Here is a 15,442-nt window from a genome sequence, read left to right on the forward strand (position 1 = left end):
GCATGTAAACTATTACAATCTCTGTCACTGTGTCACTTTCTCAGTCTACTTTCATTAAAGGCTTCTCAGTAATTAGCTGCAAACACTATCAGAACATTTTAGCTGGCTGTGGTTTGTTGGTGTGAAATAGGCAACGCAAGTTTATTTGTATTGCACATTTAAGCAACAAGGCAATTCAACGTGCTATACATCGTTGTTGTCCATTGTTCTTGCAGTTTGTTGTGCTGGTCTGTCCCTCCTTTCCTCCTCTGTACATGTTTGCAGGCCAGAGCCTCAGGAGCTGCATGCTGCCCTGCAGTCCCCCCCTCTGATCATCCCACTGCTGCTTCCACCTGTCTGTGTAGATGTCTGTTGGATACATGCTGACATCCTGACTTGCAGTCCCGTCCTCTGACCACCTCAGTGTCTGCTGTCTAAATCTGCTTATATAGTCATCCCTGTAGTGCAGCAACTAACCATTCTGTATGTATCTCTTCTTTCTCTGTTCCCCATTTCTCTCCGGCAGGCGGCCCCCCTTATGATCCAGGTCCTGGTCCAGATTTCTTCCCTCCTAAAGGGGAGTTTTTCTTGCCACTGTTTGGCTTGAGGTTTATTAGGGGAGTTTTTACCTGCCATTGTTTATGTAATAATTGCTCGGGGGTCAAGTTCTGGTCTCTGGAAAGCGCCTAGAGACAACTTGTGTTGTAATAGAGGCCATATAAATAAAATTGAATTTACGTAATGAAAATATGAAAAGTGAAGAAGAGAAAAAAAATCATGAGTTACAGTGCAGTGGCAGAATAAAGAAAAGTTAGACCTAACCTACAGTTGCAATTTAGAAGTTAAAAGAAAAAAAAAATTTTAACAACAAGGTCTGGATGTGATGCTTCTTTTGGCTTCATGCTCTGCAAACTCTCATAAAAGTGGCACGTGGTAGGCTTCCATCTGACCTTTGTTCTGCACATAATTCACTGACCTCCTGACATGCTGTCTATAAGAAGAGCAGGTTGTGTGAAAGGGAAAAACTGAAGAATACGAAAGCTGTAGCGGTCGGCGTCAAACAGGTCACAGACCCCCATGACTCCTGAACCAGATAAAGCAGGTATGGAAAATGGATTGACAAAACTTTGGCAGGAAAAAAAGACGTTTCCGCCTGGTTTGTTGACAGATTGGCAGCCTAGACAGTCTCACTCAGACTATAAAAATATACATGGCAGAGTCCACATGGCTAAGTTCATCACAAGCTGAGTGGAAATGGCAGAACTAAGTCGCCTGACTTCAAGTGTGCTTACGTGGGTGTCTGGTGTATCAGGAACCCATCATTAAAAAAATCATTGAAGGGTATCAATGAAAAAATATGAATGTGTAAATAGAAAATCATTTTTCACAAAGAATTGTGAAAAATGTGCTCAGTTTTAGGCAAACGTGTATTCAACTGACAGTACACATGCATAGGCAGAGAGAAGGAGCAATAAGGAAGAAAAGTGTGTCGCAATGTATCAACTGCTGACAATAATTAATTTGTCAAAAAAAAATACAGCATTCTCCCTTTAATCGAAAGAAAGAATGTATCTGCGTTAGACAATCCATACAAATACATAAGATAACAAAAGAGTGAAGCTTTTAAGCTGTCGGGAGGTTTTCAGCAGGCTAAAAGCTTTGCTGTCTATTGAACACTCATTTTATTGTAGGACAAAGCTGAAAAAAATGACTGGATCCAAAACGGTGTAAGCCTTTTAAAGCTATTTTATCTACCCAGGAGCAGCCAGCTGGCTTGGTCTTTTAAACAAAAAAAAATAACCAAAACTGTTCTGTTTGTCCAATTCTTCTCAACTATGTTCGGTTGTGTGTGTTAAACATACCTGGCTATAAGACCACCATACTCATACGACTCCCCCTTTTTTGCTAGACACATCTTTTGAAGAAAAAAAAAACAATAATAATCTGGACACCAGACCTTGCTTACCCTCGGTAAGGACTTTTATTTTTATTGATTTATTTATTTTCAATGCACATATGCGTGCTTTTTTACAAACTAATGTCATACCAAGACAGCAACTTCTCTCCAAAGTTTGAGGGCAAGCTCTCTGTGTGAGCATATACCGTAATAAAACATTATGTAACACTGGTAGTTTTACTGTCAAAGCTTTGTTTCATAAATTATGCACAATGATTGAACAAGGTGTGACTGATTGTGTGTCTATAAGCCGTGACAAAAAAAAAAAAGGGGACTGTATGCAAGGATGCTGAGAAATGAGGACCCTTTATTGTCCCTTTAGAAAAGGACCATCACAGATCGGACATTACCGACGAATAAATGCGGTCCGTTGTGCCGCAGGATCCATGAGCACCAGCTGAGGCTTGCTTTGAACCTGTGGGGGATGTCTTCAGCTCTTTGGTGATTTCCAAGGCTTTCATATGAGCTGAAGAGGCTGAAGTGGCCAGCCCTTTATTTCCATTTTCAGCCATATACCCATGCACCTTCCGCTCACAATTACGACTCCTTTTTATGTTTTTTGTTGTTGTGTTTTAGCATCAACGCTCTTGTGCTCAAGGCTTGCTCTTGCACTGCTTTGATCAATGCTTCAGTCCCGCTCTTCAGACCAGCCTTTTCTGGCCACTGGTAGAACTTCTCAATGTCAGATGCTTCTCCAGACTCTTAGTAATACATGCTCTGCATTTGCTTCTCTTTTTAATATACTGTAGATTCTAGGCCTCCATGAGCAAGAGACGTAGAAATGTTGGCTCAGACTACACCTAGATTCACAACGACTCCGTCAGTTGTTGGGGAACTATGGGAAAATGAATAAGAAATGAGCGACTGGAACATGACATGCATGGACTAGAGCGGACAATATGGCCGTGTTGGAATGCGACTCAGTAATCGACACCTGGCGCCTCAGTGTTCCAATGCTCGGAATCAGAACTTGTTATCACAAATCACCAAAGGGCAGAAACATGTTGTTTTCCTTCTTTAAATTACCTTCCCTCATCTCGACTTTTTCTTTCCTTGGACATGTTTGATTTAAATCCATGATTTGACCACAAAACTGTTGTAGAAAATAGCTTAAGTTGAGGTACTGACATCCAAACCGTATGCCGATGCTTTCATGGCCTGAGGGAATTATTTTAGAAATGCGTGCAGGTGTGAGTCAGCATTTTACAATAAAAGAAGTCTATCCTATATATTCTTGGTGCTGTCAATTTTGGTAGGTGCTCCTAAGTTTCTGAAATTGGGAGCACTACTGATACTAAGTATAAAAAGCTCATTTCAAACCCTGTGCAGTGTTACTGCTGGGCTGCAAACCTGCATAAACTGCTTCACTGGTTTTCATTCCCACAGAGTAGCTGGTGCCAACCTGAATTAGACTCCCGCGTCTCCTCTTCACCTCGGGCTTTCGCATGAAGCGCTCTACCCTTCTCGTCCTCAACAGCACAAAACCAATCCTACTGTCGCTTCTATCTTGAATTGATCTTAATTACCTGTTTTTCTGCCCATGCCAGGGACTTCAGGGCTGGACACTGGACTTGTTACAATACAGAGGAGTTACCTTGTTTATTCATCATTATTATTATTTTGTTTCGTTTCATTCCTGATTCCTGCTGTAACACAAACAATGTCTCAGTCTGAGATCAACAAAGTTCATCTGTCTACACCCGATGTGGCGCATAAAAATACCCCCACCCCCGTACAGTTGTTATGGATGTGAAATGTGGTCAAGGAGACCGAGACCATTTGGCCATTTGACACTTGAATGTGGTCCTTCCTCAACTCTGAACTCTTATACACTGGAAGGAGACAGTTTAATGCCATATTTTGATCTGGAATCCTTGGGATTCATGGACTTATATCTTAAATCTGGAAACATTTATATGCCCTTTTTTAAAGTTTGAGACTGGGATGGAACATTTCATAAATCTCAAAGGTCAATCTGAAAAGCCCACAATCTTCAAAAGGGTAGTGACAGTCACTCTTTAAAATGAAAGATTTAATCTCTAACAGACTATCCTCTCAAGAAAGGTTAGACCGAAGAAATATCTGTGATAAAATGCCTGGGTCAAGATTATTAATTTTTCTCCACTCTAAAGAGAGGAAGCAACAAGAACTTTGGGGGAAAAAAAAGAAGTATAAGGTTGGAGAATAATATTAATTTCAGGTAGATCGACTCTCATATTTGTAACTGTTTGATATTAATAATTCTATATTCTAGTAATTATAAGTAATTCTATATTTATTTTTGTATCAGAAATAGTGGAGAATATTTACCACCTAAACAGAAAAAGAACTAGATTGAATCAATGTCAGTCAAATTAACCTCTATAGGTTTTAAGTCAGGAACTTTTCATCCTCAAAACCAAAACTGCTCACATACTGTATGTGATGTGCTGATGTGTTTTATATGGACCAAAGGTATTTTTCTGTCCTTTGAATTTTTACTATTTCTCTGTACCTTTGGTGTTTTCTCCCATTTGTTTAGTTTGACTCTGACTCTGCATTAAATAAGAGCTAAGAGAGGAAACAAAAACTTCCACTTATAATTTAGATCACACATGCTTCAAAAAAAGGACCTCATGCACAAAATTATTCAATGTTTTTCCCCACAGAGCACCAACCTACTGGCAAATCAATATTATGAACCAATTCAAAACCAACGATTACTTTAACTTCGAGTATTTGCTTTGATCAACCAGTGGAAATACCAAGTTCAAGAATTGTTTTATGCCTTTAATCTACTTTGGAGCTGCATCAGTAGATTTTGTAATGTTGAACTTCCAAATTGCCTCATTCAAAATAGTTTTTTTGGTGCAAAGGATGGGTCAAATAAGCACCTTGTAGATATGCGTAAAGTTTAAACACAATTTGTAAAGAGAGCGTGATCTGAGAGCAGAATGTATTTCAATGTGCTGAATAAAATTATTTTAATGGCACAATCGAGTAAACCTTCTTTCATAACAATTAAAAAAACATAGGCGTCGTATATGCCTCCTTTATGAAAGGTTCTCTGAGGTTAACTTACTCACTTTTAGAGCTGAAATGAGTCTCGTTTCTCCCTCTCTGTCACCTCCTTTAAGGTCAAACAATGTAAAAGATGTACTTTCAATGTTTTGTAGTCCAGTTATTTATATACTTAGAATCTAACAGTGCCAACCCTGGTGGGTTATTGGAGAATATTACAACACCTTTTCACTTTCATAACATTTTTTTCCCAGAATTCTTCATTGAATGTATATCTACTGAAGTCAGTAAATATGGTACTTTTCTTATCAAAGCTCATTCCTTTATTTTCCCATGTTTCCACATACAGAATGTAGCTTTGTCTTACCTTCTTTGCTTCCTGAACACATTTCATGTACTGTTTAGCCAGGTCTGAGCAGTGCAGCGTCTGCTGTGGGTTTTCTCTGTAGCACTGCAGCACCTGGCCCTGCAGCCCAGCACACAGCGCTGCGGTTGGCCGGGGTCTACAAGTGGAGTGAGAAGGAAAATGCTCAGTGACAGCATGAGGTCCTCAGGTACAGTATGTGCTCATATCAACATGTACATTTTTCACAGTTCAGTGAACTATTTATATACCGGTACACACACTGAAGACATGTATATCTAACACTTTGCTCTAGCTGGGTCTGAGGAGGTTATAAAGAGGAAAGTGCAGCCTCTCTCAATTCAATATGATCTTCAAACTCTGAGTATACTTAGGTTGTGACAAACAGATTCTGGATTTTGTCTTAGATTTGACCAAATAAGTGGCTGTCAATGAAAGCAGGGAAGCTAGAAGCACTATGCTTCAGTTTGTAAGCATCCCAGAAGCAACCGTCCACTCTGCTCTGCTAAAGATACAAGACGGGTCTACTTTGGGGCTCAGTTGTGACAAACCTGCATCAGTTTACACACAGTTGGCTCCAACTTGTACATCTACATTATATTAACCCCTGGAGACCACAGGTACACAATTCAGAGAGTTTCAAAGCTGGAGAGAATAGTCATGAAAACAGAGGCAAATGCAACCTTAGACAGAGAAAGAATTTGACAGTGATGCATTAAATGATGAATAACCGTTGCAACTTGAATGACAGACAGTAACCCATAGCAACCACCACAATTTGCATTTTAACTTGGCCTCACTTTGTGCACAATAAGTAGTAAACTATTAAGTTGGAGCACCAATAAATTAAAATCTGGGTTTTTAATGTATGATTCACCAGCTCCAGCTGGTAAGGGAGGAAAAACACGATTTCAATAATATCTAAGCATGCTGGATACACTCACTGTGTTAGTCTTAATTACTAAAAGCATATACTAGTCCCAAAACACAGGGACGGCAGGAAATGTAGATTTTATAGGGGAATGTATTTTATTTAGATTAAAGGAACACTATCTCAGGTGGGTAAGAGGTGTGGACTGTTTCCTCCCAGCCAGAATGTTCCTGGTACAAATCTCTGCTTGTTTAGTTTTAGGTGGAGTTTGCTTGCTTCCCTGTTTCTGCATGGGTTTTCTCCAGTTTCTATGAAGCTCTACTGTTAAATCAATTGACAATTAATTTTTGACCGAATCGCTGTCTATTGATTCTAAATTGACAGTTGTCGTGAGTGTACATGGATGTGTAACTTTGTGTAACTATGTAATGAACTGGCAATACATTGAGGGGGTTAAAATATTGCATGAAATATTTCAACAGGAAATATGGTTGAAATGAAATATTGCCTGAGACTGAGACAACAGAACATGAAGTGACCTTGAAAGGTTGTTTTGCTGCAAAAAAACATTTTTTTGGTGGTTACCAAAAAATTCAATCATGCATTTAAAGGTGACCTATTATGGCATCTAATAACTATTTTAAACAGGCCTTGAATGTCTTAAAAACAAGCTTTTGATTGTTTTTGCTAAATAAATTAGAAATTCAGCCTCTGAGCCATGTCTTTATCATCTCATTCTCTAACCTCATTATCTATGCAGGATTCTGAGTGGGCGGGCAGCTATGACAATGAGGCACTGTGCTGATTGGCTGCCTGACGCGATGACGCGATACACAGCTACGAAAATGGTGGAAGCTCCGGCCGGTGGAGTTAGTTGTGGGCGTGGTTTCACACATCGCTTTTGTCGTGACGTCACAACAGGAGCAGAATCTGAACGGCTCGTAGAAGCCACATCACACTGGACGGCTCATCCGGGCGGCAGACACTGCTGAATTTGGTTGCTTTCCTCCTTCTCTGAGTTGGCAGGCTGAGGGGAGACCACTTTATATATGTTAAAGCAAGAGAAAACGTGTTTTTCATAATAGGTCCCCTTTAACAATATAACCTCACACTAGACAAATTGGGACAGTATGGAAAAACACACACAAAAAGAGTAATTTCCATACACACTTGACTTTTATGTCACCGATGGAAGCAGGGATCAATAGATTAATGTTTTGTCTCATAGTTTGTTGGTACACTTCATACATTTCATCTTATTGTGTTACAGGCGTCTTTATGTGGAACTTGCAAGTTCGACCTGAACCCTGAGTGGGCTTTCTCCTAAAGTTCAAAAGAATGTATGTTGGGTTAGGAGTCAGTCTGAACATGTATGGTCGTCTGCCTTTGGGTAATGATAGATGGGAAAGATGCCAACACCAACAAAGTATGAATAAAAGTGTGAAAAAATGTAAGAATCCTTCTTGTTTTTTTTTAGGAGTTTTTTTTTTTTAATGGGCAATATAACATTTTTATGTAACAACTTGATGATTGCATGTGAATGGTTGATGTTTAACGCCGTGCCTTGACAAAAGGTCTGTGTTCTGAATTACACCGTAAGAATATGAGATAACGGCAACAATAGCCTCGAGGTATTAACCCAAGCTCGGAAAAAAAATTAAAGAAAACTAATTCTTTTTTCTATTCAACATGAGAAACTTTCTGATAGCAGGAGTGTTTTAATAATGGAATCTGAAGCAGAAAATTGCCTCTGCTAATCTGCACCAACTGCCTCGTTTGACTGAAATTAAAGGTGAGCTCTTATTAGAAAAACATTAGTCGCCCCAGCTACTTTGATAGCTAACTTTTGCTGAGAAAGAAGCAAAACAACACTCAAATTGCTTTCTGCAAGTGACGTCTTGCATAGATGCGTGCAGAGTTGAGAGAGAAAGATTAGGCTGAAATCGTTACGAGTTTCTCATTATTTTTGTCTCACCTTGGTGCTGTGTGGCTTTTATGAAGAGAGCTCAAGCTCTTCGTTGCTGCAATGCATGACATTAGGGAATAAAGCAATAAGAAGAAAAAGAAAAGCTTGAAGGGGCGTAACATTTCATTATTCTCTCTGTCTCAGACTGCATTGTTTGTGTATGTGTGACTGTTTATTAATGTATGATGACAAGGATTTGGGGATGCTTTAAAGCAGCAGCTATGGCATTGTACTTTTGTTTTTTAATATTATGCTGAGTGGAGAGGAAGAACTGAGAGGATCAAAGATATCGTGGCTGTGATGAGATCAAAAGCAATGACAGAGCATGCATCTTGTATTGTAAGAGGCTTTGAAAAGCTTTTATGAGAAGGCTATAAGCATAACACTCACATTATAGTTCAGCTGGCACAAATCTTACTAATCACACCGAATCAGAACTACAGATTTAGTTTATGAATCCTATGAAGTGTCAGAGGCCTGACATAATTCAGGAGCTGTGATTATTTAGCAGTCATAATAATCGCTTATCCTACTTCTGCTAAGTAATGACGCAAACTTGAACTTCTGAGCTCACATCCCAATATGTCAACACTAAAAAAACTTCACCAAGTTTTATTTCAACTTCACTGAAACAGCAAGCGTCTCTATCTGAAATGGAAACAACATTCAAGAGTAACCACATGCCTTGGACCGAAGACTGACAGAACTCTATCTCCCCGTACTGACAGATGAAATGTTGAAAGGAGATGAGATTGCAGGATAAAAAATTGCTCTCAGTTAGCCAGACTGATTGATCCCCACCAACCTCACTTTGTGGGGACGGAGGAACAAAGAGATGGGAAAGGATAAAGGCAGTGTTTCAGTTGAAATGGAGGGACAAGATAAGAAGCACACAAGCATGCTTGACTGGGTGTGACTACAACTGTTCCAATCAGGAAAACCTGCAGCTTGACGACTCGTCCGACTTGGGAAGGATATTGGACTCCGATTGGCATCCATCTTTAAACTTTATATCGAGACATTCAATTCCACATTTGTGTGACTCTATAAGCTTCACATCGCCTCAGAAAAGCTGCGTTGCTTTGAAAGTCATACAGTACAAGCTTAATTTGTATGAGATGGACACATGAAGTTTGCATAATGAAAGACACTGTTAGCACATTCATCTCATACTTTGCCTCTTATATGGGCTACTGCGTGTCACACAACCTCCTGCATGCTTCATCGCTTGAATGAATGAGCACAGAATACTGGTTAAACTCGGTTTCCTTGGTCCTCTCATCATGTTTCCCGGTTTGTCCTTTAATAACATCATTATGTTCTTATCAATGATCCCAGTGTAAAAAGACAATTAAAAACAGTCTATCTTACCAAAGTCAAAAACAGATATCAACATTACACTAATTTATTACAAATATCAACACTCAACAATCTCTGGAATTAAAAAGATTCCAGATATAGACCCAACCAAACTGTTTAGACTCAACTCTGAGTGGTGTAAGGACAGATTTGTCTAAACCCACATCCATCTAAGCGAACGGATCAGTAAATTTGACCTGTTATCAAGGACAGAGTGTTTGTGTGTTTCTTCTGACACTCTCCAAAGGCATCGTAAGAGGCCGAGTGTGTAACTGACCGTAACCCTCTGTCTTAATGGTAAATCTGTGTTATCCCACAGTTCAGACAGGCCCGGTCTCTGGTAATGACTAGCAGACTGCTACTCTGGAGGCCAAAAAGATCCTTACAGTAAGCTGCCTGTCTGTTTTACTAATTGGAGATGCTTCCCACATAAAAACAAAAAGACAGACAAACACCAACAGAATAAAGTAGATAAAGCAAACTCTTGTGAAACTAAGCTTAAAGCCACAAATTGCCAGCAGTCGCTTTTAGGCAAATCCTCATACAGACATCCACTTGAGGTTTACTTAGGTTCTTGTCTTTGCTCACACCTTGAGAGTAAAAAGTTTATTTTTCCTTTTTTTTTTGTTAAGAGGATTAGTGGATTTTTAGAACTAAAGGTACGCTCTGCTGCAATGTTGTGGTTCTCTACAGCGAAGGGCCTTTGGGGGAATATGAGTAGTAAGATACCCCAAGGCAAAACTAATGCATGGACTCCAAAGTGCCTGATGGAACATGGACCTCACAACAAGAATAACCTGTTTGAAAGTGTGACCTGTCGAGTGCAGCACAATGGAGGAAAATTCTCAGGGAGCTTCCATATTTTTTTAAATTGCGCTCAATAAATGAGACTGATTCTCTGTCACCTTATAAGTTGCTGATATATTCTACCTCATTTGAACCTTATATATGGCTTTTGATCAGTTCTGTACAAAAAAATCTGTGACATGTGTCCTATGATAGGCAACAACCTCCTGATCCATACAGCCAATATACTGTCATTAACAATAATAATAACAATAATAATAATAATAATAATAATAATAATAATAATAATAATAATAATAATAATAATAATAATAATAATAATAATAAATACAAAGAGGGAAAGAAAAAGATGTGTTTTCACCTGACATTAAAGCAACATGTTTAAATATCAGTTACAACGTTATGATGTAAGCGTTTCACTCCATCACTCTACTGGCTTCTTGATTGTTCTTAAGGTTTTAAATGGATTGGCACTACTGTATGTGCTCGACCTTACTCATGTTCACACTCCTGTCGGAGCCAGAGTCTTCCAGCCAGACGGCCCCTGATGTTCACAGAGCCAACCTTAAAAACAGAGGTGAGCTTGTCCCATTCTCTGGAACAGATTACCATCATTCACAAATAAAAACTCTTAAATCTGTTGCTACATTAAAGTCAATTTCACTTGAAGTGATACATGATGACTTTTAGAAAGATTTCATTCCTCTTCATCTCTCGCAACTGCTCACCTAACAGCACAATATCACACATCAACAATGGTATTACAAAGCTACAAGATAAATCCGACTATCTCATAAGTAAAAGTGATGGTGGGGGTCTGATGATAGCTTGTGCAGTTTGGTTAAGTCTATAAAGTAGCTCAACATCATGACGGAGGCAACTAGGAGACCTAAAGCAGTCATGACAGGATAAGAAACGAGAGAATGACCAAGCAAGGGTCTAAACAAGATTAAATCTTGGTCGACTCCTGCGTCATGGACTAGGTCTCTCCTCCCCTTGGCTCTCTTCTTATTCTCCTCCTCTCCTGGTTCATTTGAGTCTCTCCCCGTCTGGAGTGAGTGAGTAAGCGGATGTTTAGGCAGAGCATCTGGCTCAGTTTGTGCCACACCTCATCTTCATTATGAATCATCTGCTGCAGATCTACAACTTTGGCTCTGAGTGCCGTTCCTTGCCAGGCCTTTGTACCACATGGTGGTAGTTTTTTTGAGAGGCCTTGTTCTTGGGTTAAAGGGACCTATTATGAAAAACACGTTTTTTCTTGCTTTAACATATATAAAGTGGTCTCCCCTCAGCTTGCCAACTCAGAGAAGGAGGAAAGCAACCAAATTCTGCAGTGTCTGTACAGCCGCCCGGATGAGCCATCCAGTCTGATGTGGATCTACGAGCCGTTCAGATTCTGCTCCTGTTGTTACGTAACGACGGGCGCGATTTACATAGGTTGGCCTCCGATGCGTGAAATCACAACTAACACAACTAACTCCCCCGGCCGGAGCTCCCGCCATTTTTCGTAGCGGTGTATCGTGTCATTCAGGCAGCCAATCAGCACAGTGCCTCATTATCATAGCCCTGCCCACTCAGAATCCCACATAGAGAATGAGGTTAGAGACTGGGAAGATAAAGACATGGCTCAGAGGCTGAATTTCTAATTTATTTAGCAAAAACAATCAAAAGCTTGTTTTTAAGACATTCAAGGCCTGTTTAAAATAGGTATTAGATGCCATAATAGGTCCCCTTTAAGGTTTCAAAGTTTACTAAATTTAGTTTTTCGTTGTTTCCCCGTTCCAGATTGAGCTCTTTTTGGTGAAACAGGGTTGTTTTCTGAGACACTTTGCTGTGATTTATCAGGGATCCCGCTCTGTTTTTTTGGGAGTTTTTGATATAAAGTGGCATTGACCTATTTTACCTGAGGCCCTAACAGAGTTAGTCCTTTACAGCTTTAACAACCTGACCTCACAGGCACAGGACAGTGAGGAAAATAACATCTGAATGCTCTGAATTTGGATGGAAGAAGACATGGAACAAGTCAGCAGTTCCTAGAGAAAGAAAAGGCGATAAATAAATGCCAAAACATTTACAACCATGGTCAGAGAAAAGTGAGTTGAAATTATTTTAAAATCAGAAAAATGGGAAAATAATGTAGAGATTTTGAGGCTTAAGAGATAAATACACACAGAATAAAAAGATATATTTTAGCTACATCATATGATGAACTGTGCAGCTCCCCTCCCTGTGGCAGTGGGTAAATAGAATAATTATGGGATGGTCAGTGTAGTGTGAAATGACAGTGTGACCATGGCACAATGAAACACTGCCTAAATGCTGACAGAACATGACGAGCACATGACTCTTGGAGCACAAACTGCATCACTAAGTGTGGCGGAATAGAAAGGGGAAATAGGATTGAGAGCATGCATGTGCAATGGAAAAATAATCGCAAAGCATTGTGGCAGGGCCGAACGCTATTCTTTCTGCAAACTTGTGCAGGAGAGATCTTCTGACCCCTCCCAAGCAGCTATGGAATACGCCGCATCCTTGCAAATGTAATCATTTGGACAAAATTTGCGACTTGAATTGTACGCAGCAGAATTCAATGGAGCAGGAGCATGAAGATGTCAGCGCATGGGCGAGGTCACTGCCCATCATGCAGCACAAAGCTGGAAAAATGGCCAAACACCTACTTTTCATTTTGCTAGGACTGCAGTATGTGTGCGTGCTACTACACTATACTTCAGGGTTCATACTTCTGGAACAGCTTTATGTGTGTATATATATATATATATATATATATATATATATATATATATATATATATATATATATATATATATATATATATATATATATATATATATATATATATATATATATATATATATATATCGTGTGTGCATTGCTGTGTAACAACTGCTGGTTTTGTTGATAAAGACATTTCAAATCTCAACAGTACATTTTCTTTGTTTATAGTATTGCTATTATTGCTTTTATGTGTTTTATGTATTCAATGTCATTATCCAATGAAAAGATCTGAGATGTATCTCCATGCTTTACATTTGTAAGCACACAAAATAAGGACAATGCAGAAAAACTCAGCTATAGGTTTGATTACTATTCAGACATCAGTATCAATGCAGTCATGTAAAGCTTATTATCAAACTTATACCACATTATTACTGTTTTGCAGTGAAACATGTCAATACCCTGTTTTATTTTGTGTGTCTGTTTCTCTGCAGGGGCTCATGAAACATATATAATTAATACAGCTGAATTTAAAAAAAGAAAATCTAAATTTTGTACTAGTAAGCCTCAACTTTAACTAAATTCAGTTTATTGACATGAGAGCGAGGGTGGAAAAATGTGCTAATGAAAACCAAATGGAAAATGAAAGGCTTTCTGACTAAAAGAAACAGGGTGAAAATTGGTGTGATGGAGGAGCATAAATTTGCAAGTCCCACATACTCTGGGAGTGTTAATGTTGGAGCAGCTCACTGTTGAATAAAACGGATGTGCTTTTTACAACAGGTGAGATCTAAACTCTGCTATTCCAAAGGAGCAACTCTGCTTCTCACAAGGTCACAGTTATTTTGTTTTCCTTATTTTTTTAAGTGGCTTATACGTCAGATAAAAAGGCAGAGTGTTTGATTATTTATTGCTCTGACAGCAAAGATTGTCGTGACTACAAGACAAATAATAGTCAAGATATATATCACTACGTAAAAACACGAGGGTACGAGTGTTAAAACTGTGATGATCACTGCAATGAAGGAGAATATGATGAATGAATGCATTTATCTATTTTTTAACAATCTTTCCATAAATCTTATAAGACCATCTAGTCACCATTAATGATTCGACATTACATTTATCTAGATGTGTGTTTTACACATTCTGCTTCTTTTTTTCCCAAATAAATAGTAACATAGTAAGCTCTATGGACAGTATGCGACTATTCTCTCTACAACCACACACGTGAGAGCATATTGGTAGAAAAGTGGGATGTAGTACCGTGTCAGATGATATACCTGCTGACTTTCTGATGATCTTTCTGACAAAGCTGTCACAGTGCATCTTTGGTTTGGGGTCTTAAAGGAGCTTGAGGCTCCTTTTAAGAAATGAGACTCTCTAGCGCCATCCTTCACCACGACGGCCGTTGGGGGTACTGCAGCCAACAGTGAAGCCGGCACGGGAGAACGGGGAGAACGCGCATGCAGCGTCATGTGACGTCACATCCGCAGGACAGCGCGGGAAATTCCGGCCCGGAATTGCAGCACATTTTGCAGCACACAGCCTGTTCAAGGCAACGGAGAGATACACTAGAGGGCTCATTCTTTTTGGTTTGGAACGCTTCAACTGACATTATTACTAGAAAACTTAAAACGAATACGAATTCTTTTCATAAATCCTGCCTCAATCCTGCCTCATGCTCCTTTAACTTTATTTTCAAGATAGTCAATAGTCAAAAAATTGTCAATTTTCATGTTCGTAAGCTTCCACCTTAAATTTGTTAGAAGTGCAGCTCAGCTGTATCTGTGTGGGTTTTTTTTTTGTGTTTTTTTGTTTGTCTTTACCTATGTAAAGTACCCAGTGTCCCGTGACCGGGGCAGAAGCTACTTATCGGCACAGATACAAACAGAGACACATCATTTTAAGCAACCTGTAAGACAGTGGTCTCCTAAAGTAGAGGGGTTTTCCTTCCACTACTTCTTGTGTAAACTTGAACTTGGAGACTGTGGTGAAGGATCCTGGTGGTCCTCCTGAGCTGTATCAATTTGAGCCATAGCCTTTGTGAATCAAAGTATTAGAATACAGATATGATGATGATGTGGTAACAGTCTTTCTAAGTACTTGTGAGTCATCATGATCAAAGAGAGAAATATGCATAATCAGTTTGTACGCTCTGGCCTGAGAGGGGTTGAGATGTGTCTTTACATACACATCCTTCTGGATGCGATGGAAGTGTATCTGATTCAATTCTAGTTGGTTACCAGTCTTTCTTTTAGTCTTTCTTAGACACATACAGGCAAGGCAAGGAGAGTTTATTTGTAGAGCGCAATTCATACACAAGGGAATTCAAAATATTTACAACTACATAAAATCACAAGAAGGCCAATAAAATTCAAAAAGAAGAGTGCAGATAAAAAC

At 39.2% G+C, this 15,442-nt stretch overlaps 1 protein-coding gene across 1 annotated transcript in view; it reads right to left on the reverse strand.

Moving 5' to 3' along the window:
* Positions 1-15,442, reverse strand: part of LOC133448859 (MICOS complex subunit mic25-b-like) — a 51,248-nt gene that overhangs the window by 5,942 nt on the left and 29,864 nt on the right. The window contains exon 8 of the mRNA XM_061727786.1: positions 5,304-5,439. Within this exon, the coding sequence (XP_061583770.1) occupies positions 5,304-5,439 (136 nt within the window). The remainder of the gene's footprint in view (positions 1-5,303; positions 5,440-15,442) is intronic.

The sequence above is a fragment of the Cololabis saira genome, chromosome 8, assembly GCF_033807715.1.
Source record: "Cololabis saira isolate AMF1-May2022 chromosome 8, fColSai1.1, whole genome shotgun sequence".
Taxonomy (NCBI): domain Eukaryota; kingdom Metazoa; phylum Chordata; class Actinopteri; order Beloniformes; family Belonidae; genus Cololabis; species Cololabis saira.